Consider the following 11,912-nt stretch of genomic DNA (forward strand, 5'->3'; position numbering starts at 1 on the left):
ACGGAGGGGAAAGGTCTTGAGATTACACTTCTACCTAAAAGAAATGCATCATATAACAGGATGTGATAGGAAATCAAAATGCTTCTATCAACTTTTAGTCTTCTTATTCATTCTTTTCTTAATTGTTTTTCTGTCTTTTAAAAAGTAAGTTTAAAATATCTTCATTTTTTTACTTCTTTGAGCAAACCAATTTGCACTGAGGAAAATATAGAGGAAGTTGTGGCTAGTAATGTGTATTCATCTTATTTTTCATATTTGTTACAGTTGCCCTGTCTCTTGATTTCTTATTTTGGATTTTAACCTTGTTTTATATGTACTTTTTAAGTTGCTTTACGTCTCTTTGGGAACGAGGCTGGATATAATTAATAAGCAAACAATTATCAGCATTGGAGAGTCAGTATTGGAGAATGGAAAGAGTATTACACAGCGAATCTAGAAACCTAAATTCGGGTCTGGACTCTGCCCCTAATTAAGTGTGTGACCATAAACCAACCATTTTAGTTTTCTGGACCCCAAGATTCCCATTTATAATGTAAGGGAGCTGGATTAGTCAGTCTCAGAGAACTCTTTTGTCTCAGAGTATTATGACTTCATCTCTCTCTTCCTTACTGAAAATGATAACTTTTATTTCTAGTGGGAACTGTATACTACTGATACCTGTTTTATGTGACAAATGCAGAGGATATTAGAATATTAAAATGTACCTATCTTTAAAAATACTTTCAACAGTTAGTACCCTTGATGGATTTTAGTGAAAATAAATTCAACGCAAGTGTGAAAACACCTGAACATAGCATATACTCAGTAAATATTAGTTTTGTCAAGTCCTCAGTTACTATAATTTGCCCTGTTTTACGGTTCAATGCAGTGTCTTCCTATGAGGCTCTGTAGACTAGTAGGAAGAATATGATGTTTGCAGTGAAAACTGGATGCAAATTCTAGCCCCACCATATGATACTTAATCTCTGTGAGTTTGGTTTCCACATCCTTAAAATGGAGACATTAACACCTATCTTGCAGATTTTGAAAATTAAATGAAATAATTTATAAGTACGAGAAACACAGTAGGTTCTCAAAAATTAGTTCTTTGACCTTGATATTTATAATTTACTTTTACCATATAATACTCCATTAACTTGGTTTTTACACATAGTATGTATCGCAATAATGTCTCGTGCTAGGTGTAGATGTACAGAATGTGGCCCAATGTATCTTGCAATATATAATTTACCCAGGAAATAATTCAAGAAGTCATCTTACAGCATCTTGAGTCTCCCCAATAGATGCTTGGAATCAAAGTAGATTAATTCTGTCCATGGTGACATTTAGCCAAAAGTAAAATAGCAAATGCACACGTTGTTTGTTGTAAGGATATGCATACACAAACACAGGTATCCATACATCCATACGGACACATTGATATTCATGTGTACGCGTATGTGTATACATTTTAAAGGTGTATTAGCAGTAAATTTAGAATATTTCTTTGCTTGTCACATTGATTCATTAATAGCATTAACTAACAAGAGTTATCTTTATACAATAACATTCCTGCTTTTCTCCTTATAAAAGATTGCATAGTCAAAGTAAAATATTTAGAAAATAGAAAGGGATAGAGAATATCATTGTCCCATGTCTGACTATTGTAAAAGAAAATATTTTAATATTTTGATGTATAGCTAAAAATGTATATGCACACATTTTTCTGTGCATATTTGACAAATGATATATAGCATGTAGTTTATTTTATACCCACAGTTAAGCAGCTGAAAGGAAAGGAGAGGGAAGAATCCTAATGTTTGATATTTGGATTTTTTCACTTAATATAGTATGCCTTTTTACCTGCCTTTAAGAATTCTTTTAAGTTATTTTAAGGTTTCTTATGTTCAGTGTTATGAATAGAGCTTCATATATTAAATCAGTTTTCTATCATCAGAGGTCTAGATTGTTTCTTCAAGTTTTTATATTATCAATCTTGTTAATATAATATGGACGTAAATAAATACTCAAATCTATGTCAGGATAAATTCACAGGAGCATAATTAATTGGACAAAGTGTATAATAGTTTAAAACCTTATGTTATATTTTACTGAAATGCTCTCCAGAAAAGTTATACCAATTATTCTCATATCAGAAATGTACAAGCTATGCATTCCCTCACATTCACTGTAACACTGGGAATTATTATTTAAAAAGAAATCCTTGCCACCTTGAGGGATGAAAGATATATCTCATTATTGTTTTTAATTAGCACTTATTTGATTACTAGCAGCCCTTTGATATTTCTTCTTTTAGGGAACTACCTGTTTATGCTCTTTGTCCATATTTCTATTAAGGCAGGCTTACCTATATTATCCATGTTCTACACAGAAAATTAAAACATCACTCAAGTGCTAAACCCAGCCTAAATTCTATTATGATGCAAAGTAATTGTAGATTGTTAATGCTATTTACAAATCGTATATCAATTTTATTTCACTATTGAAATAAAAAGTTGCATTCACAATTAAGTCTATCTCCTCTGTAGGACTCAGTCAAGTAAGACAAACACTCCTAAATTTGGACTCTAAAACTGTTCACGTTCTTATTGCTGCAAAATACTATTCTAGTATCATTATTAAAGTCCCTAATATATTTCTGTGTTCACTTCATTTATTACTTGCCATAATGGGACTGCATATCTTTAGTGCTGGTTATGCACAATTAGCACTTAGTTATTGTCTTGTCACTTCAGCCCCTACAAGACAAACTTCTTTAATGCAAGAAGTCAGCTAATCTTCATCAGTCAAGCAAAGCAGACAAATTTTGTTACTCTGAATACAGAAGCTTTTCAATATAGGAGATTCTCCTATTCCTCTGACGTTTGCTTGGGAAATCCTCTCCAATATGCCACACGAGCCTATACTTTCAGTAGTCAAATCATTGTCATAGTATTGTACCTTTTCAAGTGAAACACAAGGCAAATAGGTAATTTATAGGCACTTAAAACTAAGCAAACTTTATTGATGTCTGAAATTGTGGTAGGATAAATGCTTAGGAATTTTATCTAGCAGTCATTTCTTCTTAACGTTCAAATCAAAATATCATTAACATCTAAAGCATTTCTGAATATTTAACAAATATAGTAATAACAACCTTTCAGGATTTGCTGTCCCTTGGACGTACCCTGTCTGCCCTTTTTAGAGGGGGTATGGCTAAAAATTGTGAATCCTGAATTAAAAATCTAGAAGTTTCTCTAGCGTAAAAGGAACAGAGGAAGGTGATTTTGAGTGTCTCGTAGGATAACTTGAAACTCATTCCAGAATAGGAAAATTCTGTGTAACAGGTTAATTTCTTAAAGGTGGATAAGCACCTCCTTCTTAGAAAATTCCGTAGATCTAAATGATGGTTTTATAAGAAAAGAAGAAAACATGCTTGTTTGTAATGAAATTGCCTCAAATATGTAGAATTGTGTAACATTAAAGAATAAAAGCACTGTGCTGGGCTCTGGAAATAGAAGTGAATGAAATCCAGTTTCTCTCTTAGAGGTATTCAGAGCTACAAGAGAGACAGGACATCAAAGACTCACAGAAGAGTGTAATCGATGCTAAACAGATCTATACCAAGGGAAGAGAGGTCCATCCTTTTGAAGTCCTAGGCAAGCATCAAAGGATTGATGTGCTGGGTGTTAAAAAAGAATTCCCTAGGACTGTTTGGGACAGAGGAAGTGTGTCTCGTGGGGGAGTAGAGAAGATGAGGAAGCCAGGGAGCAGTGAGGAAAGGGATTTCCAGATAGATGGAGCAGAATGCACGGCATGGAGGTGTGAAAAGATTTAATATGCTCAGGAAATAAAAAGTAGCTTGGTATGCTCAGAGAGATAGAGTTAGGTAGTGATAGGGAGTGGGGAATGGAGTGAGAAGCAGGAGATGAAATTGTAAAGGTAAGAAGTCAATGAATGGAAGTAAAAATGAATACAAATTTAAATTATTCCATCTATAATATTTTTGTTATTTAAAGCTATTTGGTTCTGGAATAAATCTATCTCAACCAATATTTATTGACCACTTGCCTCAAGTAGGAGTACAATTTATGGTGGCCTTTTAAAGGGTTTAAAAGAAATATAACTCATGGTTATCTACCTCAGCACTGCTGTCCAGACTGGGAAACCTGTTACACATTCAGGAGAAAGTTTGAAATGCCAAAGTAAATGATCCGCCAATAAGTAAGTACTTTGGGAAAGATCAGAATGAGTTGACACGGCCAGGGAGTATGGATGGAGGAAATGGAAACTAAAGAATTTTTAGAATTTAAGTAGATAGAAAAGAGGGAGAAATGTGTGTCACTGGCTAGAGAACAGCTTACACAAGGATGAAAGCATTATTATTAGCAAATAATGATAACAAATTCTTATATAGTGCTGATCATATGCCAAACACTAGTCTGTTTTGTGTGTACTAACTCATTTAATACTCACAATAACTCATCAGTAGGTACTATTATTAGCCTCATTTTACAGATGAAGAAACTGAAGTACAGAAAATTTAAGTAACTTGCCCAAGATTACAGAGTTAGAAAATGGTAGACTCAAGATTTCAACTCAGGTAGTCTAGTTTTAGAGTCTGGACTCAGGGCCAGTATGAGGACCCTGGTCTGTTTCAAGAAGGATATTTTATTTTTTAAGTAGATATAAATGTGAATAGATATAGTGGGGTTAAAGTAAGGTAGACTTGGAATAATTTATAGTTACATTTGACATATGTGTAGTGTAACATGATCCGGAAAAGTTCGTTAGGAATAAAGTGTGTAATGGCAATGGGGCTGTCATTGGAAAAAGGCAGTAAATTTGCAAGTGTATAGTGGTGGGACACTAAGTGTATATAACCTGCACCTCTTACTGAAAATAAGGTTCAGTAGTGAAATTTCCATCTTTTAGTAACTGAGGATGCTGAATGGGAAAGTAGAGACGGAAATACAGATTGAATTTCTCTTCTTTTTAAAGTGTTGTGGAGATGGAAATTAATTATAATTGACAGTCACTAACCTTAGGGAAAGAAGATGACTAAGTTAACATTTTCATTTCTTAGAAAGGATGTTACAAACGGAGGCTTCTTAGCAGGGCCTTTGATAACCTGCTCAAAACTATTCTGAGCCCCATATTTTATGGGGGTGGTTTATTCATTTTACTTATTTTATGTACTTTTCAAGTCTCTAAGACCATATGAATTCAACTAGAATCACTCCAGAATATCTGGAAATTAAATCTATTATTAATTCCAAAACGTCAAGATTAGATGGTTTAATAATCTGATTGGGCATCTTTTTATTTCTTAACATATTTTTAAGTGAAGGCAAAATTAATTGAACTGATTTACCACAAGCAATTAGGGTTAGATTACAAGGAGGATTATCAGTTTATTTTCTGGAATTTTAGCCTGATCTATTAATATACTTACAGTATCCTCTGGCCAGCACTGCTTTTATAATATTTTTTCTGTAAATGCTAAATCTTATAAGGAGCTGGTTATATAACATTGGAAACTAGCCTTTCTTACAAAATCACAGTTATAGATTATTTTGTTAGGTGTCTAATATCTGCACTGCTGTTTCTCTAATTTCTTCATGTTTATATATGGAACATCTTGAAGGAGGATACCGGTCCTAATTGCATACCAGTCGTAATCTGCTCTTGACCATCACTTTCAAGGCTGCTTTGTTTTAGTCATATGTGTACATGTGACATCCCTCACCTATGTTCTGTTTCATCCTGACCGTTAAGTATAAATTTAAATGCACATCAAATGCACTTTGTCCAGTAGACGACGTATTAGTAACAAAATATTTCAGGTAGGATTAATTTAGATGAATTCCATTTATCTTAACATCTCATTAAATAGTAGGCAGACTTTAAAAAATTATGCAAAGGAATAATAGTCATACAAAAAAACGGTTTAACTTCTTAGTCTAGATGCTTTTCTGCCTCCAGGTACAAGCGTGCGTCTTGGGGCTGGCCCGGTGGCGTAGTTATTAAGTTTGCATGCTCCCCTTCGGCAGCCCAGGGTTCACAGTTCAGATCCCAGGCGCGGACCTATGCACCACTCATCAAGCCATGCTGTGTCTGCGTCCCACATACAAAATAGAGGAGGACTGGCACAGATGTTAGCTCAGTGACAATCTTTGCAGAGATCAAAATAAAAAATCAAACAAAAAAAGGAAGATTGGCAAGAGATGTTAGCTCAGGACTGATCTTCCTCACCAAAAAAAAAAAACCCAAAAAAGCATGAGTCTTGAAGCCAAAGAGACCTGGTCCCTTTCATTCTTCTACAACATACATCCTAGCTATGGAACCTTGGGCAGGTTTTGCAATTTCTACTAGGAAGCCTTAGGTTTTTTCATCTGAAAAAGACAATGATAATATCTCCTTTCTTGGTCAGATATAAGGAATAGAGGTGATCATGTATGTACCTGCTTAGTTAGCACATGGTAAGTAGTTTGTAAAAGGTGGCTGTTTGAATTATCTATATTCTAAACATTGAGATAAGGCTTTACATTTCCACAGACTTACAAATGCTACTGATCATACAGATAAGAAAACTGAAGTTTTGTCTTCAGTATCATAAATGGAAGGTTGGGATTTGAACCCTGTTCATTGCTGTATGCTCCTCTGCCTTCCACATACTTCTTATTTTAACATCCCTACAATCCGGTGATGTATCTGTTTTATCTTACACACAGAGAACTGACTCAGAAAGTATGAAATGTCCCCTATTTCTGGCTTTGGGCATGTTATAGCAGCAGGGCTGACAACTGGATCCCTAGGCTCTTGGTTCCGTGCTTTTCTCACTATATTAATCTACAAATAAAAATTATATAAATTTCAAGGTCTCCGATGGTAAGAATGACATGACATAACATGAGAGAAAAAACATGTTTTTATTTGATAGCTAATAGAATTTGAGGGCTTGTTAAAAAGTTTAAAGCAAAATTTTAGACAATATGAAGTTGAAAGAGTATTTCCGGTTTAGTTGGTTTTTTAAAAAAAAAGTTTCAGTAGCATCAGCTGGAATACAAGAGTGTTTTATTGAGTTCGTTTATTTTTGATGTGATATTTTATTATTAGCTTATTAGCCAGTTCAAATTAATTTCAACAGTAACATAAATAGAAAAATTTTGAACAGTAGTCAAATTTATTCTACATTCTGTTTTATAAAAATCTCACATAAAAGATAAGTATCTAATCTGGCTGCTTAGGCCTGTCCAGCAAAAGAAATATTCCCTTTTATTCAACATATCTTAGTGAACAGGATGATCTACAAATGCTGGTTTATTCAAACACCACTTTTTAAGCACAATATTTAAAGTTTATAGTTTGCAATGAATAAAAAGAAGATATATGTAAGTCCAAACTTGAATGTTCTTTGTATCCAATAGCTTTGACCACAAACGACTCCAGGATTTCAAGATCAGCACATAGTCTGTACTTTCAATCAACATCATCAGCAGGCAGTAATCCCAGGGAAAAGAAGTAAATTCCACAAATAAACAGACCAATTTTCCTTTAAGAGGAAAGCTAATTCTTTTCAATCTACTTTTTTTATTACACTATTTTCCCCTCTATCTACTTAGCTAGAAGAAGGATAAATTTCCAGAGCTACCCAGTTGGAAAATAAATAGGTTTACTGTTTGTCTAGCATCCCAATCTTTGCAAATGTAAATCAGTCCAAGTGCTCCTCATTTAAACCTTCAACTTCACAAAACATTAAAGGGTGGCTTTCACGACACAATTTAATCTAGCCACTAAGATTTCTGCTTAAACATCATTCGAAATTGACTATCTGATAAAGAGGGACCACTGTCAAAGGTCAGTGAGGTCAACTTGTATAATTACAAGTAGTTTTACTGGGTCAACTCTACCAGACACTGCTGTTTGAAGGTTAAATTGTTACAATTAAAAATATATACAGATCTCCCCAGAGTTACTTTATTGTTAAATGTACCGGAAAAAGCACAAGCATTTATTTCTGACCTTAATTGTGTCCAAAGTGTCACCACTGGGAAATTATACAAAAAGAGCACTTATTAAAAACATCTTGCACATTAAACAATGCTTTATAGAATAAAATACATAATTAGCTACTGGAAACTAGTTTATTTATTACATCAATATTAAGAAGTTCATTCAGGTTATTCCCTTTGGTTTAATTGGAAGTGCACTAAGAAATGACATTTACTATTTCATAGTTGGTGAACTTGCTACAAACAAAGGAATATGGCCCAGTATCAGAGTCTGATGCTAAAACAACTTTACTTTAGAGCAATCACTTCCAAATTACTAGAATTTAATCACATTTTAATAACAGAGTAAAAGGAAGTTTTAAATGGGAAGCTTTAAAATAGGCTATTTTCTAATCATGAGATTCATTTTAATGCCTTTTCCTTCTTTTTATAAAGTGGATAAATGGCCAATGATGAAATCCTCCATAATTGCTGTGGTGAAGTATTATTATGTTTCTTTCTTTTATTTTAATGAGTGTAAATATACGTCAGTTCTATTTTCTTTCCAATGTGGTAAAAAAAAAAAATTACCTGCTGGTCCAGGTGTTTTCCTCCATGTTCCTATGATTTTTATATATAAAGGTAAGGTTTCAAATTTTGTGTGTAGTGTTTCATTAAATAACCTAAATGGTTTAATTTTGACAATAAAGGCCACTTTTTAAGCTAAGCTTTTAAATTCAGGGAATTAACCATGTGAAATTGTTATTAGGAAAAGAAATCTTCAAATCTTTAGACGTGAGTGAAATGATCTTAACACATTTTATTTTCTAAATTATTTTCAGATTTTGTGTTGGAGACAAATTTTTCCTAAAGAATAACATGATCCTTTGCCAGACGGACTACGAGGAAGGTTTAATGAAAGAAGGTTATGCACCCCAGGTTCGCTGATTTATCAACATCACCCGATTAAGAATACAAAGCACTACATTCTTTTATCCTTTTGGCTCCACATGTATATAAGAATTGACACAGGAACCTACTGAATAGCGTAGATATAGGAAAGCAGGATGGTTATACGGAATAAAAGGCGGACTGCATCTCTATGTAGTGAAATTGCCCCAGTTCAGAGTTGAATGTTTATTATTAAAGAAAAAAGTAATGTACATATTGCTGGATTTTTTTGCTTGCTATTCGTTTTTGTGTCACTTGGCATGAGATGTTTATTTTGGACTATTGTATATAATGTATTGTAATATTTGAAGCACAAATGTAATACAGTTTTATTGTGTTACCATTTGTGTTCTGTTTGCTTCTTTGTATTGTTGCATTTAGTACAATCAGTGTTTAAACTTACTGTATATTTATGCTTTCTGTATCTACCAGCTATTTTAAATGAGCTGTAACTTTCTAGTAAAGAATTGAAGAGCAAATCTCACTAATGATACGCATATAGATAAAGCAAGTCTATCAACATTAAAAATACTAAAAAATAAAGACACACACAAGCATTTTAGCAACATCCACTATAATTGCCACTATGATTTAGAGTCTATCAGTGTCTCATTATAACCCCCTATTTTCTGGGGGTTAAAGATCAGCTTTAAAAAAATGCATGAAAATTTCATCTTAAAGCACTTTCATTTTATACCAACATGAAAAGTGCCATTTGTAGAATAACTTTAAAGCTTAACAGTTATCCTTTTAATATCCTTGTTTTGTGCTCTTTACCTATACAATGGCTTTGATTTATATTTTTCAGCCCTTCACCCCTTATATGAACTAGTGCCTTTGGGTATCATTTAAAATTTTTCCAAAGGGTTACTTTAAAAAAGTGTTACCACAATTATTAGATAATTTTAAAATGATAAGTTAAATTTCTGTACAAATTTTTCCCAGCTCTCTCCATAAGAGCTAAGGGTTTAGTAACTTTATGGCTTGATAAATTTTGGGCACTAAAAGGATTTGAGTGCGAATCTACTGAAACCATGATAATGCAGATTGAAGCTATGATGATATTTGAGTAGTGAAGGTACTTTTGATCAGAGCAACAAAGTGCTCACAGAATCTTCTAGAAGAAGAGAAACAAAGGGATTGATAAAAAGCTGAGAACTGGTGATTATATATTTTTCTGTATTTACCTGCCACTTATTTTAATGTTCAAAAGTGAACATTTTAAAAGTTTGACATGTCTTACTCTTCATGGCTTTCTTTAAGTAATTACCCACTCAGAATATATCACACTTAGGCTGAAATCTGTCATTCCATTTTTTAAAGGTGAAAAATTATTCCTTTACCTATATGATAGCTGATAAAGAAGAAAGCTATCTAGAAACAGAAATTATTCAGACTGGTTACTTAAATTACAATTAAGGAAATAAAAGTAAGACTATGGTCCCTTCTTCTGCATTGCTCACAGTTTGCTTCTTTCCCTCTGCTCCGTAATAGAACTAACTACTTTTCAACAAATCTAATTCTACACAGGTACAATGAAGCATATTTTTACTCAAGCAAATTTAGTGCTGTGGGTTTTCTTCTTGCTTTACTTTTTCTTGATCACTTGTATAGGAGACAGTATTTCCCAGTGTTATTTGCATACATATTTTGTTCTGCCAATCTATGCATTGCAAATGAAAATTAAATGTGATACCTGAATTCTTGGTTTGGGGCCAAAATATTAGGCTGAAAATAATGCTGGTGTGGATCTGAGTTGTTTTAAAACAAAGCTTTCTTATGAACATGCATGTGAATCTGGATATTGCCTCTCATTTTTTAAGAAAATGGTTCTGTGAAAAGTGAATATGTATTTTTACAAATGCTTCATGGTTAAGAGTGTTCAAGTCACATGTCCCCTAAATTCGAGACATACTGAAAAAAGAATTTCAAAAATAGCTATTTGGGGCCCACAAAATAACTATTATTCTAGCCTTAGAGCCTTACAATCGTTTCATGAAAAGACTTGCATAGCCAAAACCAAAAACACAAAACAAAACAAATGGGAGGGGGGCTTACGTGAGAAGTGGTTTTCATAAAGCAGCCCTGTTAGTCCCCAGTAAGAGTTGTTTGCAATTCATGTGGGTGTAAAATTTTAATTGTCAGTATCTTTTTCAAATGATCGTTTTTAGATTTAAATGGTTTTGCCTATGTTTATCAATATGTCAAAATACTTGTAAATTGGGAACAAACTGCTCTCAGCTTCTTGAAGCTGTTCAGTGCTCCTTGCCACCCAAAGACCAAACAAGATTTTTACTGCCTTTTCTTTTGCCTAATCCTTTGGGAATTAATTCTTTTGCTTTTTACTACAAACAAAATTACTCACCTGGATTAAAGATTAAGGCCTTAATCTCTTTAGATTATCTTTAATCTCCATGAAATTGTGAAACAACAGAAATAGTCCGTTTTACGGCTAATTGCCCATAAATAGTAGCATTTTTGACCTGAAGTACTATGCTAATTGTCTTGACTACTCAAAGTCCCTGAATTGTTGTCAGCTTTCCTCTTTGTGTTGTGTAGACCTGAAGTCACTTAGCTTGTTATCGCTGCCTCCAGTAGGACACCTCTGATGGAGCTTTGATTTCTCAAGCAGCGAAAGCTCCCTTCCTAACATGCATCTCATATAGGCTGCCTATGATGAAGGACCAGGCACCTCCACTCCACCAGAGTGCTGGCTGAGCTTAAAAGCTGACCTGTGTTTGTAATTTCACTTTCATCTTGCTTAATAAATATCTGCTGGATTCTTTCATTCATTTTTTATATTCGGATTTATGTTTTTAATAAAAGGGGTATTACACTATTTGATTGCGCTTAATTGGCAAAATCCAAGATGATATCTAGACAACATGTGTTAAGTTCATGAAAAAGGAAAAAATTGTGTAAGGACATTTACTCTCAATAGGTAAATCATAACAAGCATATAGCTAAAGGACCTCAAATGCTTTCTCC

At 33.6% G+C, this 11,912-nt stretch overlaps 1 protein-coding gene across 7 annotated transcripts in view; it reads left to right on the plus strand.

The window, feature by feature from the left end:
• Window positions 1-11,712, plus strand: part of LMO3 (LIM domain only 3) — a 58,273-nt gene extending 46,561 nt beyond the window's left edge. For all 7 annotated transcript variants that reach the window (XM_046658489.1, XM_046658203.1, XM_046658395.1 and 4 more), the window contains one exon: window positions 8,816-11,712. In XM_046658489.1, coding sequence (XP_046514445.1) covers window positions 8,816-8,921 — 106 coding nt within the window. In that variant the 3' untranslated portion in view covers window positions 8,922-11,712. The remainder of the gene's footprint in view (window positions 1-8,815) is intronic.
• Window positions 11,713-11,912: the final 200 nt, after the last annotated feature.

This window comes from Equus quagga, chromosome 1, assembly GCF_021613505.1.
Source record: "Equus quagga isolate Etosha38 chromosome 1, UCLA_HA_Equagga_1.0, whole genome shotgun sequence".
Lineage (NCBI taxonomy): Eukaryota > Metazoa > Chordata > Mammalia > Perissodactyla > Equidae > Equus > Equus quagga.